The sequence below is a fragment of the Wasmannia auropunctata genome, unplaced genomic scaffold (genome assembly GCF_000956235.1).
Source record: "Wasmannia auropunctata unplaced genomic scaffold, wasmannia.A_1.0 LD336069.1, whole genome shotgun sequence".
In the NCBI taxonomy this organism is placed as follows: domain Eukaryota; kingdom Metazoa; phylum Arthropoda; class Insecta; order Hymenoptera; family Formicidae; genus Wasmannia; species Wasmannia auropunctata.
In genome coordinates this window covers 1,518,136-1,534,182 of record NW_012026821.1, presented here as the reverse complement: position 1 = coordinate 1,534,182, position 16,047 = coordinate 1,518,136, and the positions used below count along the sequence as shown (strand labels likewise).

Genomic DNA, 16,047 nt, shown 5'->3' with positions numbered 1-16,047 from the left:
GAATTTCTGATCTTTATTGCACGCATTCGCGACATTATTGTTACAGACGTACACATGTGTTTGTCACAGAGATGCTATATTAACAGGTCTGCTGTAGTTTTTGTATTTCTCATATATTCCCTTTCTCTCTCCAATAACGCACGCATTTCATTTAAAGTGCAGTGCAGAAGGTGTAAAATCGCGGACATTACCGACATAAATCGTGGACATTTGCTACGTAGTTCAATGTCCACGTTTTATGTACATAGAGGCGCTCCGCTCTCAGGCGCTTCTCTCTGCTACAAGTTTCAGTGATATTAACCTCTTATGTTGTCTCGTATTGTTTTGTAATAAGAAAACACGAAATATATGCTCTTGCATCAGAGCTTGAAGTAAATAAATAAGGTTAAATATTTACCATTTCAAATATTTCCTTCTTGTAATAATTTTGTAGAATGTAGCAGTGTGCTATATTACTTCTGGCAATTAAATTAATAATAAAGGAGTGTAAAATGCATAGTGAAAGTGAAGAAGGAGAAATTGTATTCGATTTTGAAGATTTTACAGAAGAATTACATAGTTTTCCGCATATTATAAAATTCATACGTAAACTGCACGACCATATTAAAAAACAACAGAAGAAAATTGATAAACTACGAAGGAAACTTAATGAGCAGGTATATATTTTTGATAAAATCAATGTTTTTATTATCTTTAATTAATTCTAATTTAATTATGCACATATATTTCTCTCTTGTCACTTTCAATTCCATTTTTTAATCTCATTAATGAATCTCATGATTCATCTTTTATAGAAACAGCAAGACTTGCTCTGTACAAAAACATATGTACACTGTGGGACTCAGACAAATCCTTTAGATTTCAATAAATTATCATTATCACAGAATTGGGATGTTAGTGATAGCGTAAAATCACCTAGTATAGTAGATCAAGTGACGCAAGTAGCAGAATCAGCTTTATTACAGACTGGTTTTGTTTATGAGCAAACATCAGGAATGTATTATGATTATAATACTGGATATTATTATGATACAGTATGTATATATACGTGTACATATTGCTTGATAAATATTACAACTTTATGGAGCAGATACAAATATAAGTTTCTTTATGATGTCTGTGTTTGTGTGTGTATGATACACAGCATCAAGGAAACTTATATATGTATCTGCTCTATAAAGTTCTAATATATATATATATATATATATATATATATATATATATATATGTATGTGTGTGTATGTATGTAATATGTATAAATGATAAGTATATGAGCTCTATTATTATTTTAGAAGCAAGGTTTATATTACGATGGAAATACGGGAACATATTACTACTATGATGAGGCTAGTAAGACGTACCAATTTCACAGTCAAATTTGTACAAACAAGACTACTCCAACACATCTTGCAACTTCTCAAATGAAGGAGGAACAAGGAATTGGAAAATCATACAAGGTTTCAATTATAACTTTTAAAATAATTTTATATATTTAGATATTAATTTTTGTGAAAAAATATGTAAAATTTTGTTTTGAATTACAGGTTTTGAATGAAATAGATAAATTAATAGAGGATATTTCAGATATAACAATTGAAAGATACAGGCAACAAGCTTTAGGTAATTATCCTATGTTTTTAATATGCATATGTATCTCTCTTGTAGGATGACGTTAAAAAACGAAAACTTATAAGTGAAGAAAATTCGGAAGATAAAGTACCTGAAGAGGGCGAATGTTCAGAGAGTGAGAATGACGGCGTTTTTGACGAAATTATGCCTGACGTATATACGAGTAGCGAAAATGACGATGAAGAACAAGGTTTATTTTTTATATTATTTGTTTCCTTTAATTTTTTTTTATATAATACTGTGGATACCTTATATATGGTACTGTGCTATTATATTATGTATGTATTTTATCATTTTGCTGTTATTCATAAAGCAGATTTAAAAAAAATTAATATGAACTAATTTTGATGTAATATTTTTTCATTATATTTTAAAATACAATTTTTCATAATAATAATTTCAAAATAATTATAATTTTTTATAATATATGAATCTGACAGGTAATAACTAGTATAAATAACTAGTTAATTAGTTAAAAATTAAATAAGAAAGTTAAATTAATAACTTTTAACTGATCTTAGTTTATTTTAAATGAGTTATTTTTTAATTTCAATTAATTTTTGTTAGCACAAACTAACTTATTAATATTTTTTAATTTTTCTAACGCTAATGTTTTTTTTATAATATTTTGAACATTAAAAAATTAGTTAAAGTTTAACGATCGTAATGGGCACGACGCTTGCAGTGTTCAAAGGTGAACAAAAATTGTAGGGTACACATCCGTTTCACGTATAATGTGCATAATGTATTAATATCTTTGTTTATTCGGTGAATAACAAAAATAAATGAATCATCATGCACATCATGCATCAAACGGAATACATCCTTTAGATTCTGCAAAATATAAAATAGAAAAAATCCAAATTTATTACAAAATTTTCGTATTATGGAACATCTGTACATCTTAAATATGTATAGTATTATTAAATAATTTTTTTTCAATGGATTTCAATTCATCTTGTTAAAATTTTATTTGAGACTTAATTATAACAAGAAAGCTGATACATATAATTCTCACTATGATGAAATTGATATTAAATATTTTAATGTAAAAAAAACTTTACAAATACATATTCATTTACAACTCAATTGTTATTTCTGCTTTCTATGATGTGTATAAATTTAAAAATCTGGAAATTATTTTGATTTCAGATTTAGCAAAAAATTATCCACCATGTATGAGAATTATTGTCAAGGAAACAGATTTAACGAAATTAAAATTAGGCTCCCTTTTTCTCGTGACATGTACAGGAGGTTCATTAGGTCGAGAGGGAGACCATTCGGTGTTGATACCGGACATAAATATTAGTAAGGTACGTCAATGAGATAAGTTCAAAATTTCATCTTTTACCACAATATTTGTGTCATAATTGTATATACCTACTTACAGTATCATGCACGTTTTATATATGACGAAGCCAAGAAACAGTATCAAGTAATAGATTCTGGTTCAAGAAATGGTACTTTTATAAATGGCAAAAGACTGTCAGTAGCTAAGCAAGAATCTGAGCCTCATGAAATAACGCATGGGTCAGTTATAAAAATTGGCGGAACGAAATTATTATGCCATATTCATAATGGAAATGAAACGTGTGGCCATTGCGAACCGGGTCTTGTTCAACAAAACATCAATCTCAATGAAAATAAGGCTTTGAAGACAAAGCTTCATAAGGAAGAGTTGCGACGTCTGAAACATAAATTTGGAATTGAAAATGATAATGTTATATCTAGTAGTCAATTAGCTTCGGGTTATCAAGACAGAGCGCAAGCTAGGCGGCAGCATGTAGGTTCCTCGGATCCTCACGCTAAAACGCAACAAAGTTCTATTTACACGTAAGTATATATTGAAACTTTCAAATATAAAAGAGAACTCGCATGCATCTATTTTGTATAAATAAATTTATACAAAATATTTATACAAAATAAATAAATTTCTAATAAGGATATTTATAAAAATATTTATAGATCCATAACAAAGGATAATAAAGGATTCAAGTTGCTTTCAAAAATGGGTTGGTCTGAAGGTCGCTCCTTGGGCAAAGATGGAGATGGAAGGACAGAACCTGTAAGTTTTTTTCTTTTTTTAGGCTAAACTTCTGAAAACGTCACATCTACAATTGCCATGAATTGTGCGCGCGCGCGTGTGTGTACATGACATAGATTAAATATTTTCAATTAAGTAATGAAGATAACAGTACGATCTTTATAGATTTGAAACTATAAATTCACAGCACGCCTGTGTGTTTACAAGAAAATTAAAGATAAAGAAAAAGGAAACGAATGCACGTTCGAGTCATTAGTCGAGTAATTGTAGAAAATCCATAATTTCCTCTTCCCTATCTTTAGTCGCACCGTCGCCGCGTACCGATTTAGTCCTGGTTGCTTGTCTTGTCGCATTTCAACGGCGATAAAACGAGCACCGTCGGTACGAGTAGAACATTCGTATGATAACGAGAGTAACTATGCGAAATGGCGAAAGAAGAAACCGCTCGGATTGCAGACCGTGAACAACAGAGTAGTAGCCGGGGATAATAAATGCAAATGTATTAAAATCCAAATCATTATTTTGTCTAGACGCATCATATGCCTCATTGCATATACTAGGATACACAGTCGGCGGTGACGTCTGTACGCATAAAAGGATTGAAGGGTGGGATAAAGACACATATATACACACACGCATGCATGCGCGCGCGCACAAGCTCTCTCTCTCTCTCTCTCTCTCTCTCTCTTCCTCCCTCCCTCTTCCTCTTCCTCTCCCTCCCTCCTCCCTGTTATTTCTCTCGTCTGTACTGGTGTTCATTGTGCCTAACTATCCATTTGTTTGTCCTGTTGTCCTAGTAGTCTCCTCCCTATCCACCTTTTTTGTCAAATTCGTATTTTGCTCTAACAGTTATTTCCATTAAAGCCGCTTTTATTTTTTGCTCGTAAAACATCACATTGCTTTAGAACTAGAATTTGAAGTTACGTTTTTTGTCATATATGATTTTCTTTTAAATAAATATTATAAATAACAGTATATGAAGATACCAAATTGTGTGTGTGTTATTTAACTTTTCACACTATTCAAGAATTTTAACAATCCACCTCATTTTCTAATGTTTAATATTTCATTTTGCGTTTTATTATTTTATATGCTTTACAATTTTATTTTCCGTTTCCACGAAATTTTTTTTATGATTCTTTACATTTTCCTTCTTTTTATATAAGTTTCTTTACTTTATGTTTATGTTTATCAAATATAATATAATATAATAAACTGCCATTATATTTTTCTTGATCGTAATCACAGAATATTGCCACTTGAAACGGTGGAACACAGAATATTTTGCATAATTAATTGTGTGTGACTATCTTTTTCTTTTCAATGTATAATTTGATTAATTGGAATAGAAGCACATATTAAATATATAAAAAAAGAATATATATTAAACATATATAAAATAAAAGGTTCGATTATATCAATTTTGAAATAAATCCAAACGCATCTTGTGTCGCTAAAGACGCTAAATGCGTATTCGAAAACTGGAAATATCGAATAGTTGCAAAATTTTTTTGCACATTACAAAAGCTGGTTCGTCAAGATAAGTTTTAAGATCATTTCTCATTCGCCGATTTTACTCATTCCACTGTATTGTTATCGTAGATAGTTATTTCGCTTTTACATTGAATTCGTTTTTTTTTCTTTTTTATGTTTCTTTCTCACCCTTTCTCTTAACGTACACCACTGACGCAGTTGCAGAAGCGCCGTAATATCTGCACCGTCTTTAAATGCGTTTCACAATGGTATGACCTATATCGTAAACGATAGAGAGACAGAGAGGTGGTACGAGCACAAAATACGGAAGGAAAACACTCGTTGGGACGATACGCCTCGTTGAAAGCTCGTAAACTAGACATTGTAAAGTCCGCGAATGTCGATTGCTAGTAAACCGCGAGATGTAAAACCGTTGTAGAAATGGGCTGTGTAGTCTATATACGTACGCAAAGCCGTAGTATACTTTAACGACTAAAATCTCGACGAATTCATTTATCTAAGTGCTTTACCGAGCTCTAGTCTACCCGACACGGATCACCGCAGTTCGAGTTACAATTCCTCACCATCTCGCGCGAACGAAATGTAAAAATATTTATGGATTTAAAATTGCTTAATGATGTGATCACAATTTGATCGTGTTGGAATTAATAATAAAAATCCATCAAATATGTTGGTTAAGAAAGAAGACAAGAAGAAAAACGGTTGATAATTAAAAAATATTAAACAAAGTGTTTCGCAAAATATTTCTTATTTTATGAAGTAATAATTGTAGTTACGATTTTTGAAAAAAAGATTTCAGAATACAGAAACATCTCTGTACAAGCTTCTTTTTTGCAAACGCACGGATCACAAAGTGTATTTCGCAGACTGTATTTAGATACTGCAACGATTTCGTTTTATAGACTTTCCTAAACATCGACTGCCGTAAGCTATTTTACGGATAGAGTACGAGCGTACATCTCCAGTGATTCCTTTTACAATTTACATCCATTTCAATATTACAACTGTTTACGATTTCAATTTCTCAGAAGAAAAAGTCGTTCGATAAATGACGCGAATAATTTCAAATTGCTGATTAAGATAATAAGACTCTTCGTGAATATATCCGTAAAGTATATTCGTGAAAGAGATATTGCCTTTGATTCTTTTTCCGCGAAACACAAATGTCTCAATGCAAATAACAGTATGTAACATATTTGTAATGAGCTGAGATAATGCGAGAGCAAAAATTATCTGTTAAGGGATTTAACAGAAACGATTCAGTTGATGTTAAGTCCGCATTAAAGAAAATAGAATCAGTTAATTGACTTAACACATTCAATTTGAATTATCATTTATTTAAAATGCACTCGCTCGTACAACCGCGTAACATACCTACTTTATTGCCGTAGTGTCTGACGTTAATCGGAATAAAGAAAGATGTTTTGACACCGCATCTGCGCTCGCGCAAAACAACATATTTGCTCACACAAATAATTCGCCTCGACTATCGTTTGGCACAGATTTATTTGCGAAAACTTGTTGCCATTTTCTTATTATTTTGTTTATTTTCTTATTACAATAACCTCTTTTTATTAACCGTATCTTTCCTTTTCGACAAAAACAAGTAGTAGTATACAAGAAAAGAAGAAGAAAGAAGGGTTATTTCTTCTTTTGCATAGCAGAATCTGACTTATATGCGAATATACGTACGCGTATCTCTACCACGGGCGTTACATTTAGCGTTTACATTTAGGGAAGTACGCTACCAGCGTTATCTTGTATCACGTTTTATCTTTATTGTTCATTAAATGTAAAATGATGTAATAGCGCTAGTAGTGCGCTCCTCTAACATAGCTCTTGACTCAGCAAAGTCGTTTCGAAATTGTGAAAACGCAATGCAACAGACTTATGTACAATGCAATGATATACTGTGCAAAAATATAGTAATGTCTTCTTTCGATTAAACATCGAATTCGGCATTGTCTCTAAAATTTAGAAATTAAATATGATTTATTTAATGAATAACTGATGAAAGAAAACAAATTTAATCGTAAAAAATCAGGTTTTTTTCATTGTTACTTAGTGATTATACGTCACAAATTTCGTTCATACTTGCGTGGGACATTACATATGTTATATTACATATGTACTATAAAAAGTTAATCACCATTTTTTTTAAATTAATTTTTTACCTGCCTTTAGCATAATATAACGATATTTACATTTATATTTATTGCAATTGATATAAAATTCATTACAATCCCGATGGAAGTTTACAATCCTCATAGAATGTTTTGAATGCTACTCGTGAATGAATGTTACTCGTAAAAACAGGGTTAGGCACATATACATAAAAACAGAATCGCAGATGTTGACTTCAATCCTTCTTCCACACTTACTTTACACGATGACTTGTTGTTGCCATCCATCTTTTGTTCTTCTTGTCTTTTTCTCGCTTTCGTTCCCTATATTCCTTTATTTAGACACAAAAACAGTACTAACAAAAAGAAAAAGTTAAAATCGCGTGCCTGCATGCCTCTTACAATGCATACGAATCGGTTCGTAAACGACAAAAGACAAACAAGTTGATTTTCTACATTCTAATGCAACTTTTGACTATTCGTTAAATTGGTTAAGTGAGAATATAGGCAGACGTCTATTATTATGAAAATTGATATGTTTACAGATCAAACATTTTATAATATAATTTTATAATATATTTGATTTTACAAGTTGTTTATTCATCTGCCAACACTTCCCAATACCTTTCCATATCATCTGGCACGATAATTCAAAAATAAAAATCAACCGAGTGAGTGATATATATATATATATATATATATGTATATATATATATGTTATATATAACAAGCAAAGAATTTATGATACGTTAAGAATATAGAAAAATCAGAAAGAAAGATTAAAGAATCAGAAGAAAGATTAAAAAGTTAGATAAAGGAGAGAAACAAGAGTTGCAAGAATACAAACGAAAGCGGAAAAAAGAAAAAAGACAAAACTTTGTAGCAATTCTACAAAGAAAAGGAAGTAGGAGGCAACAGGTGGAAACTTACAGTCACAAATAAATCCGACACAACATCACTGTTCAAACACATCTGTTCGTTAACTAACTACATACAATAAATAGATTAACACGATTTTTCTTTCATTCTCTTTATCTCCAGTATTCGTGTTATTTTAGACATTTTTAATTACTTGCTTTATGTTTATATGTATGCGTTCGTATGCGTGCGCGCGCGTGCATGCACACATGTTTGTGAATTTTCCAAGGTTCGCGATAAATTAAAAAAGGCAAAGATTCTTGTAAGATAACTTTTAACTTAGTAATACCCAAAAAATGTTATAAATTTTAAGTATGTATAAAGATTCTCTCCTAAGATTGAAGATGTAAAGGGTTAAGATCATTTTCTATGCGCAATGCAAAATTGGTACGATTCCCCGAACAAAGAGATATACAGAGACGAAACGAAATTAACCAGAATTCAGCCAGGAGGAAGCGCGCGCGCGGACATGAGTGCATAATTCTGTGCACATACGAGTATGAGATCCGTACTCGCAGCACACGCGCGCAGGTACGTGTCAGCTTACAGTCGGCATTGCCACGCACACACATACACACACACGTATACATTTGTTTGTATGTCGGTAGTCCGCGCGCGTAACGTTAGTTAGCTAGGAATATACAATTCAGTCAGAAGCGGTCGATTGGTCCAGACGAGATATGTGTATATGCTGATCCAACACAAACGTTAGTCGAATAATCGTCCAGTATCGACATACAAATATGTACAATGAGAGATTTATTAATTACAACGCACCGGCAATGCATACGTCTCGGTCAACATAAACTGTATACAATTGAATGTTATCGAATCAGACGCGACGCGACGTGACGTGATGTAATGGAGAGAATGTACGGTTCAATTGACGTACATGCATTTTTTATATATTCATTTTTTACAAGGTATGTTCTTTTTCAACCCTCGGAAGACTAATGCAGAGTCATTTTGACCATAATAGAATTTCTATTGCAAACTAGTTTCGAAGGAATTATATTTAAAAACACATTTTAAGAACAATATATACTTTATTTCTTTTTAATTTTCTGTACACGTGATACACGAAATAAGTGTATTTTTTTGTATAATTCCTACAAATAAATTTATTACAATTTTGACATCTTGTACTATATATATTTTGTATCATTAGCGACGCTAAATATAACATCATCGTCCTTCGTCATTAATCGCTACTGCATCCCTCGAGGTGTCTTATCGCTCACGGGTCAAAGTGACTTTGCATTCGTCGTTACGAGGGTTAAATGCATTATTCTTTTTTCTCGATTAAATCTATAATGCATTTTGCATGATATTTTTCATGCTATTCTGAACACAAAAGTATAACGTATATAAATTAATTGCACTATATCGATAAAATGAACTTTTATCACCGAGTAATGATTCGTTAATTTTTATAATCTAATATTATTAATTGCTGTTTTATATGCACGCATTCTTCAATAATTGACTCGAACTGCACGTATCATATTAGAAACATCAGTTGCTCTATCACCGCCACATAGCTTTCGTCTGGATAAATATACCGATATACATCGAACAGTTTGGTAGGGTCGGCAAAGCTTACTGACCACCTAGAGACATCCATCATAGGATTGTCGCAAGAGATTCGCTCGCGCGCGGTTAAAACCATGACTACATACACACATTACACATGCACGCGCGCGCGCTCGATATGCACAAGTTCTTTGCACCTCGTTTCCGTTTATTTATGTGCGAAACATATCTTTGCTTATGTAAATATTTTTTCTTTTAATTATTTCCAGAACCATTGTGAAACTATATCCATTATTTGAAAAACGGTAGATACATTATAAAAGATTAATTTATCGTCCATACTTGATATACCTACATCCATTCGCATATTTTGACCGAACATGATTGAAATTTTAATTGCTTCAAAATCATTGCGTCTAAAATTTAAAGATATTTTCTTCCAATGATTAAAAATAAAATCTTCTCGATAGAACTATATCCTACATATATATACCTAGACTTATATTTACACATGGGCATATGTCTTGCATAATAAAACCACCTCGAATGTAATAAATAAATATATTGTGAGAAAGAAAGGAAAACGTAAAAGGAAAGAATGTAGGAAGAGAGAGAAAGAAGCTGAAAGTCACGATAATGCAATGTGATGGTGACATTGGCAGAAAGACAGAAAAGAGAGAGAGAGAGAGAGAGAGAGAGAGAGAGAAGGAAAAAGAAGAGGAAGAAGGGAGAGAAGGAGAATGTGATAGCAGTGATAGTGGCGATAGTGGTAGCGACGACGGATCGTTGATCGGTGATCGGCGATCGACAGTTAACGGTCGACAGTAGCAGACATACAGCGTTGTAAACGAGCAAAGTTTCGAATCCAATATGCACTATACATATAGTACGGAATGCTTGAAACCCATATTCAAGCTGTCAAGGTGCAGCGCACGTGCGTCTACGTCGCTTCCCGGTATGCCAGACGGGTAAACCGGGACAAACTTTCGAACTGGCACAGACCGTCTGGCACCCTACCACCCATGTCTCAGATAACCCGCGAATTCCTAATATGTTATTGTACGTCTCGGTACTGTTTTGTTCGCACTATTCGACCATAGCGATGTCTGGGTCTCTGTTCTCGATCCACAGGAGTTTCTTTCCTCTCTATATTAAACGTATCAAAAGTCTCTCCACTGAACGCCAACTAATTCAAATTAGTTCGTATATAGTTGCATATTTTTTTCTTTAAACATAAAATTCTTCTTCAAATACCGAAAGCCTCTAACAAATGTTCACGACGTTTTTTTTTTGCATTCGCACTATCGTTTACAATATTTTATGTACATTTATTTCTTGAAATCTGTTCATCAAATTTTTCAGTTAACTTATGTAACATTCAATAAATCCGAAAGCAAAGTAAAATATTCTTTAATAATCTACTACTCTAATAGTAGATACACTTTAATAATCTTATTTTTCATCTCGATTTTGTTATTGTAAATGGAGTACTGGATCTGAATTTGCGACGTATCACTCGCTTTATTGCTAAACTATTTTAACTTCCATCTTCTAATAAATTTGCAAAATCTGGGTCGTAGTGCTATGATTGGACAAAATAATTTAGCAATCCGACGGTAATATCCGACGAGACGCTGTTTAATGATTATTTTATACTGTTCGCTTCTCTTCGACATAGTTCATTATAACCTCCCTTCATCTCTCCCTTCCTTTCCTTCCCCCCTCTCTCTCTCTCATCCCAGATATCGATCAATATACGTTAATTGTACGATTAATAATAATTATCCCATTTAATAATTTCGAAATAGCTTTAATTTAGATGCGATAAGTATTTGAAAAATATAAGGAAATATCTAGACGAAAATTAATCGCGAAAATAAGATGACTAATTATAACTAAACTTTATATCTCGCGATAAGCTGTTGACAGTTAATTAGGTTTTAGAGAATTTAATTACAAAAATGAAAAAAATATTGATATAGATAATAATTTATAATATTTATATAGATAATTTGCTAATCGACAATTCCTCAGCGAAAATAATTAAGACGAAAAGAAAACGATGTTAATAAAACTAATAAACACAAGTTTAAATTATATTCTTTCATCTGGGACGAGGTAAAAAACTCAAGTGGATTTTAACGCACACGCGTATGCGTGCGTGCGCGCGCGAGTGTGTGTGTGTGTGTGTGTGTGTGTGTGTGTGTGTATATGTGTGTGTCATGTGTATAATTTAAACAAATCAATAGATATCATTGAGTACACATACGCATTGATGATGCTATCATTATGAGAAAACCAGAATTGAGCTTTCTTAGACAATTCGTAAAATGAATCGAGTAATCAATCGAATATCGTCTTACGTGCTCTACTACCATCATATTATTGTTAGAAATATTGATCCAAATACAGACAAAGAATTATATACAATGTAATTTCAGAATAGATTTTCCATAAAACTGTGATTTTCTTATATTGGTAATTACGTCTTTCGAGAATACGCAAGAACATGCAGAAGAAAATTTAAGTTAACTTTCAAATAATATTTTAACATCTAGAAAGTCACAAATATTATTTTGTAATAAAAAATTGCTATTTATATTATAGTTACCTATCGCCTGCAATCACAACAAAGTTGGTCTTGGATCGAAGAAAGCGGACGTTTCTAACATCGAGTTAGATTCCAGCATGGAGAAGAAGCAGGCAGTTTGGCGGAAAACACAAAAACGTTATAAAGAAATAGTAGATTAACTTCTTTACAAGTGTATTAACTTATGATATAATTTAATAAAGCCGCTTATATAGTCGCATATTATGAAAGATCAAATTAATTTTTTAAATTAAAAATTGAAATTTTATTGTTTTATATATTGTCTATATTTCGAGTGATAAATATCGAAAACTTTTCGCGATATTAGTCTTCTGGAATTTAGAAAAATGACTTTGTAAATGCAAAATCGCAGTATATTAATCATGGACGCAATTTGTACATACGTATATAGAATATTGACAAATATTATTGATAATTAACTGATAATTTATTTGAAATTTTCATCACAACAAATATTTATTATTAGAATTTATACTTATATATTTAACATATTCATAATGTATCTATTGTTTTGTTGATTTTTATATGAATAAAAACAGTTGTAATTCCTTTTGCCCGAACGATGATTTGACAACCTTCTCCCAATTTATCAGTCAATAATCATATATTTATTGAAAAAGTGTTTTCTTTTTAACATTCGATCCACTACGTTTACATGTTAGTAATAAACGATAGAATGATAATTTGGTATAAGTCATTCGGCGAAAAGAAATCAAATATTATGTTACGCTGTGAAGAATCTTCAAAATCATCATTGGTTCAAATCCAGGTTCAAATCAATACGTTCCGTTTTATGCATGATACTCATGATGTATTGTTTTATCCCTGTTATTCACTGAATGTTAAACAAGGATAAAATGATATACACGCATCATGCACGATACGGAACGCACCTCCAGTCGCTTTACTCGTCTCCCGCGACAAAATGTCAGTTTTATATACCATTGATATATAAATCTACAAATTTTAGATAAGAATGAAAACGTATAAATCGACTATTTTGTATGTTTTTTTATATCGATAATTTTTATTCCAGAAAAATTAATTTGGTAAATAAATTCGTCTGTACGAAAAAAACGCATCAGAATCGTTTGTCTCAGTAAATTAACAAAGTATCTAATTTTTTCAAGATTTTTAAAAAATCTATGTCAAATTTTTCAAATCGCTTATATTAAATTGAAAGTCAGTAATTGCGCACATTCTTCGTTACAAATTTTCTTCTTTTTAATTTTACTTATTTTAATAATACTTATATAACGCCTAAATTTTTAAGATATTTCTCAAATGCGAGAAAGTTGTAAAAGCATAAAAGCGAGAAGTTTATGAAAACGTACGGTACTAGATATAGTAGAAGAGAATCGTGGCGGATTGAATGTCTAGACACAGCGGTAACATCAGACCAAATCAGTGCTAACAAATGGCTCTCATTTGTTGCCTGTCGGCCATTTTTCGACTCTAGTGGAATAGTGGACAGACCTCATCTGGCCTTGATGCATTTCTCTACTAGTGCTGAAAGAGAAAAAGATAGAGAATCAACTTGGAATCTCCGTTCTCATTTTTCTCTATTTTTCCGAAACAATTCATCCATTTTATCCAATCGTTAATCAGATTCATTTTTCGCGTGTTATGTGTTCTTCCGTCAGAGTCAGACTTATATTAGATATTACATTTGAAAAATCTATCAATTGTTATTAGATTATTACATTATTATCATTAATGTATTGTCAATACACGCATAGGATTGCATTGTAATTTCCCTAGGCACATATCTTGAAAAATAAGCAAGATACAAAAAAATGTTTTAGATAAAAGTTATAGGATGAAAGGGAACAAAAAATGATAAAATTAATTTTACAAAAAATCGATTTTTTAAGGTCATATGGATCACTCCACTTTTTTAAATGTAATAATATGATTTTTTTAAATTGATTTTTTTGTGAAGTTGATTTTATCGTTATTTATGTCTCATGCGTGTCCTACAACTTTTGTCTGAAACATTTGTTCGTATTTTGCAAATTTTTCGAGATACTAAGGAAATTAAAATGGGACACTGTGTGTGTAATAAATAAAGAGAGATCATATATTGCACATTTTAATTAGATTGGGTAGATTGGTCTTAATAATTTTAATATGTGAATATCTTAATAAGACAAAATTCAATAACGTATAGGTACGTGTATACAGACGAAAGCGGAATTAGTGATTAGATATATAATTTTATACAATAGTAATGACCATTTTATATATCTAATATAAAAAAGTAACATAACAGTGGTAAAAAATGTAAAAAAATGAATAATATTAGAATAACTATCATGTTTTACTTATGGCTAATTTGATTAATTATACTTCAGCGATAAATTATACTTTACGATAAAGAACGTTGATAATAATGAAATCGACAACAGAATTGTCATGTTCAACGTATACATTGAGTATACAAACATTCTGCACTCGAGATTAATAATGTTAAAAATTTAGTTAGATTGGAAAAGAGTTTAGAAATGAAAATAATGTCATGTTTGATCGACGAGCCGGATGTCGAGTATAACACCGGTAGAAATAACAAAGGTTTCGGTTCTGGCTGGGTAATAATCCGTAGCCGTTGTTAGCATGTGTCCACCGACCGCGTTCTAATAGACAAACGTACGTGTATATTCGCATATGTGTATATATATATATGTATATATGTGGGTCCCTTTACGTGGTTTGTAATTGCACAGGCTAGGAATGCGGACGCACGCATGAAGTAGCAGCTGGTAGACACAGTGCAGGATACGCTTTGCAATATACCGCGCGTATTTATGTATGTCCCTATTATCATGCATGGGTTGTGTGTCCGCGTTAATTAGTAATAGAAAAACAAATGTTCACGCGATCTTAGTCTCAATTACATATAGTTATATGATATATGCACTTGGTGGCTTTTCGCTAATACAAATCGACAAAAAATATATATGTGTGTTACACATGTATTTTATCTTTAGTATATCGAGAGCGAGAGAGAGAGAGAGAAAGAAACAGAGATGTACACGAGTTCCGTATACTCCAGAGTTCAACTACCTCGCGAGAAGGGCGCGTGCACGTGTCTGCTATTACTAAAGACACGTCACAAAAACATTAGTAAATAGATTATACGATTCAATGATCCGTCACATAGATTACTCCCATAGAGTCACATATGCCTACGAAAGGGCCGCCCAATCTATGACAAGTGGGTCTTCCTGTTTTGTAGATTGGGCTATACTCCATCATATTGGCCCATATTCAGGCTAAAAAGCAGTGTTTCTCATCACTTTATTATACTATTGTTTGTGCTTTAATTTCGACGTTAATTAACATTTAATAGCGTTTTCAAATGGTTTGATCGTTCCGAGAGCAATTAATGACGTCATGTGCTCTATTTTAGATTTCTCATTGGACGAGGAGAGCATGTGACGTTATAAATCGCTCTCAGAGCGATCAAACTCGGTCCGTCCGAAAACGCTATAATAAACTATCTCTTAATATCGCTGTACTGTCTTTTCAGGAAATTTATAATTATCATATTAGACATACATATACATATACATATGAGAATTCGATCGATATCATATTATATTAACATCCCGAGTAATTCAAATCAAATGTCAGTTAGTTGTGTCTTGGTAATCTGTCAAAAGACAAAACATGTATCACATAAGATCCATATACAT

The 16,047-nt window shown here is 31.9% G+C and overlaps 1 protein-coding gene across 5 annotated transcripts in view; it reads left to right on the top strand.

Annotated features, from left to right (window-relative positions):
• The first annotated feature begins 264 nt into the window (after positions 1 to 264).
• Positions 265 to 16,047, top strand: part of LOC105450078 (angiogenic factor with G patch and FHA domains 1) — a 17,979-nt gene continuing 2,196 nt past the window's right edge. The window contains exons 1-8 of one of the 5 annotated variants that reach the window (XM_011689721.1): positions 265 to 656; positions 795 to 1,034; positions 1,293 to 1,457; positions 1,666 to 1,819; positions 2,782 to 2,942; positions 3,020 to 3,462; positions 3,595 to 3,694; positions 12,349 to 12,904. In XM_011689721.1, the coding sequence (XP_011688023.1) occupies positions 492 to 656; positions 795 to 1,034; positions 1,293 to 1,457; positions 1,666 to 1,819; positions 2,782 to 2,942; positions 3,020 to 3,462; positions 3,595 to 3,694; positions 12,349 to 12,492 (1,572 nt within the window). In that variant the 5' untranslated portion in view covers positions 265 to 491 and the 3' untranslated portion in view covers positions 12,493 to 12,904. Of the gene's footprint in view, positions 657 to 794; positions 1,035 to 1,292; positions 1,458 to 1,544; positions 1,621 to 1,665; positions 1,820 to 2,781; positions 2,943 to 3,019; positions 3,463 to 3,594; positions 3,695 to 3,975; positions 4,655 to 12,182; positions 12,305 to 12,348; positions 12,905 to 16,047 lie in introns of those variants that run through there. The other 4 variants (XM_011689722.1, XM_011689725.1, XM_011689724.1 and 1 more) reach the window with 4 other exon arrangements.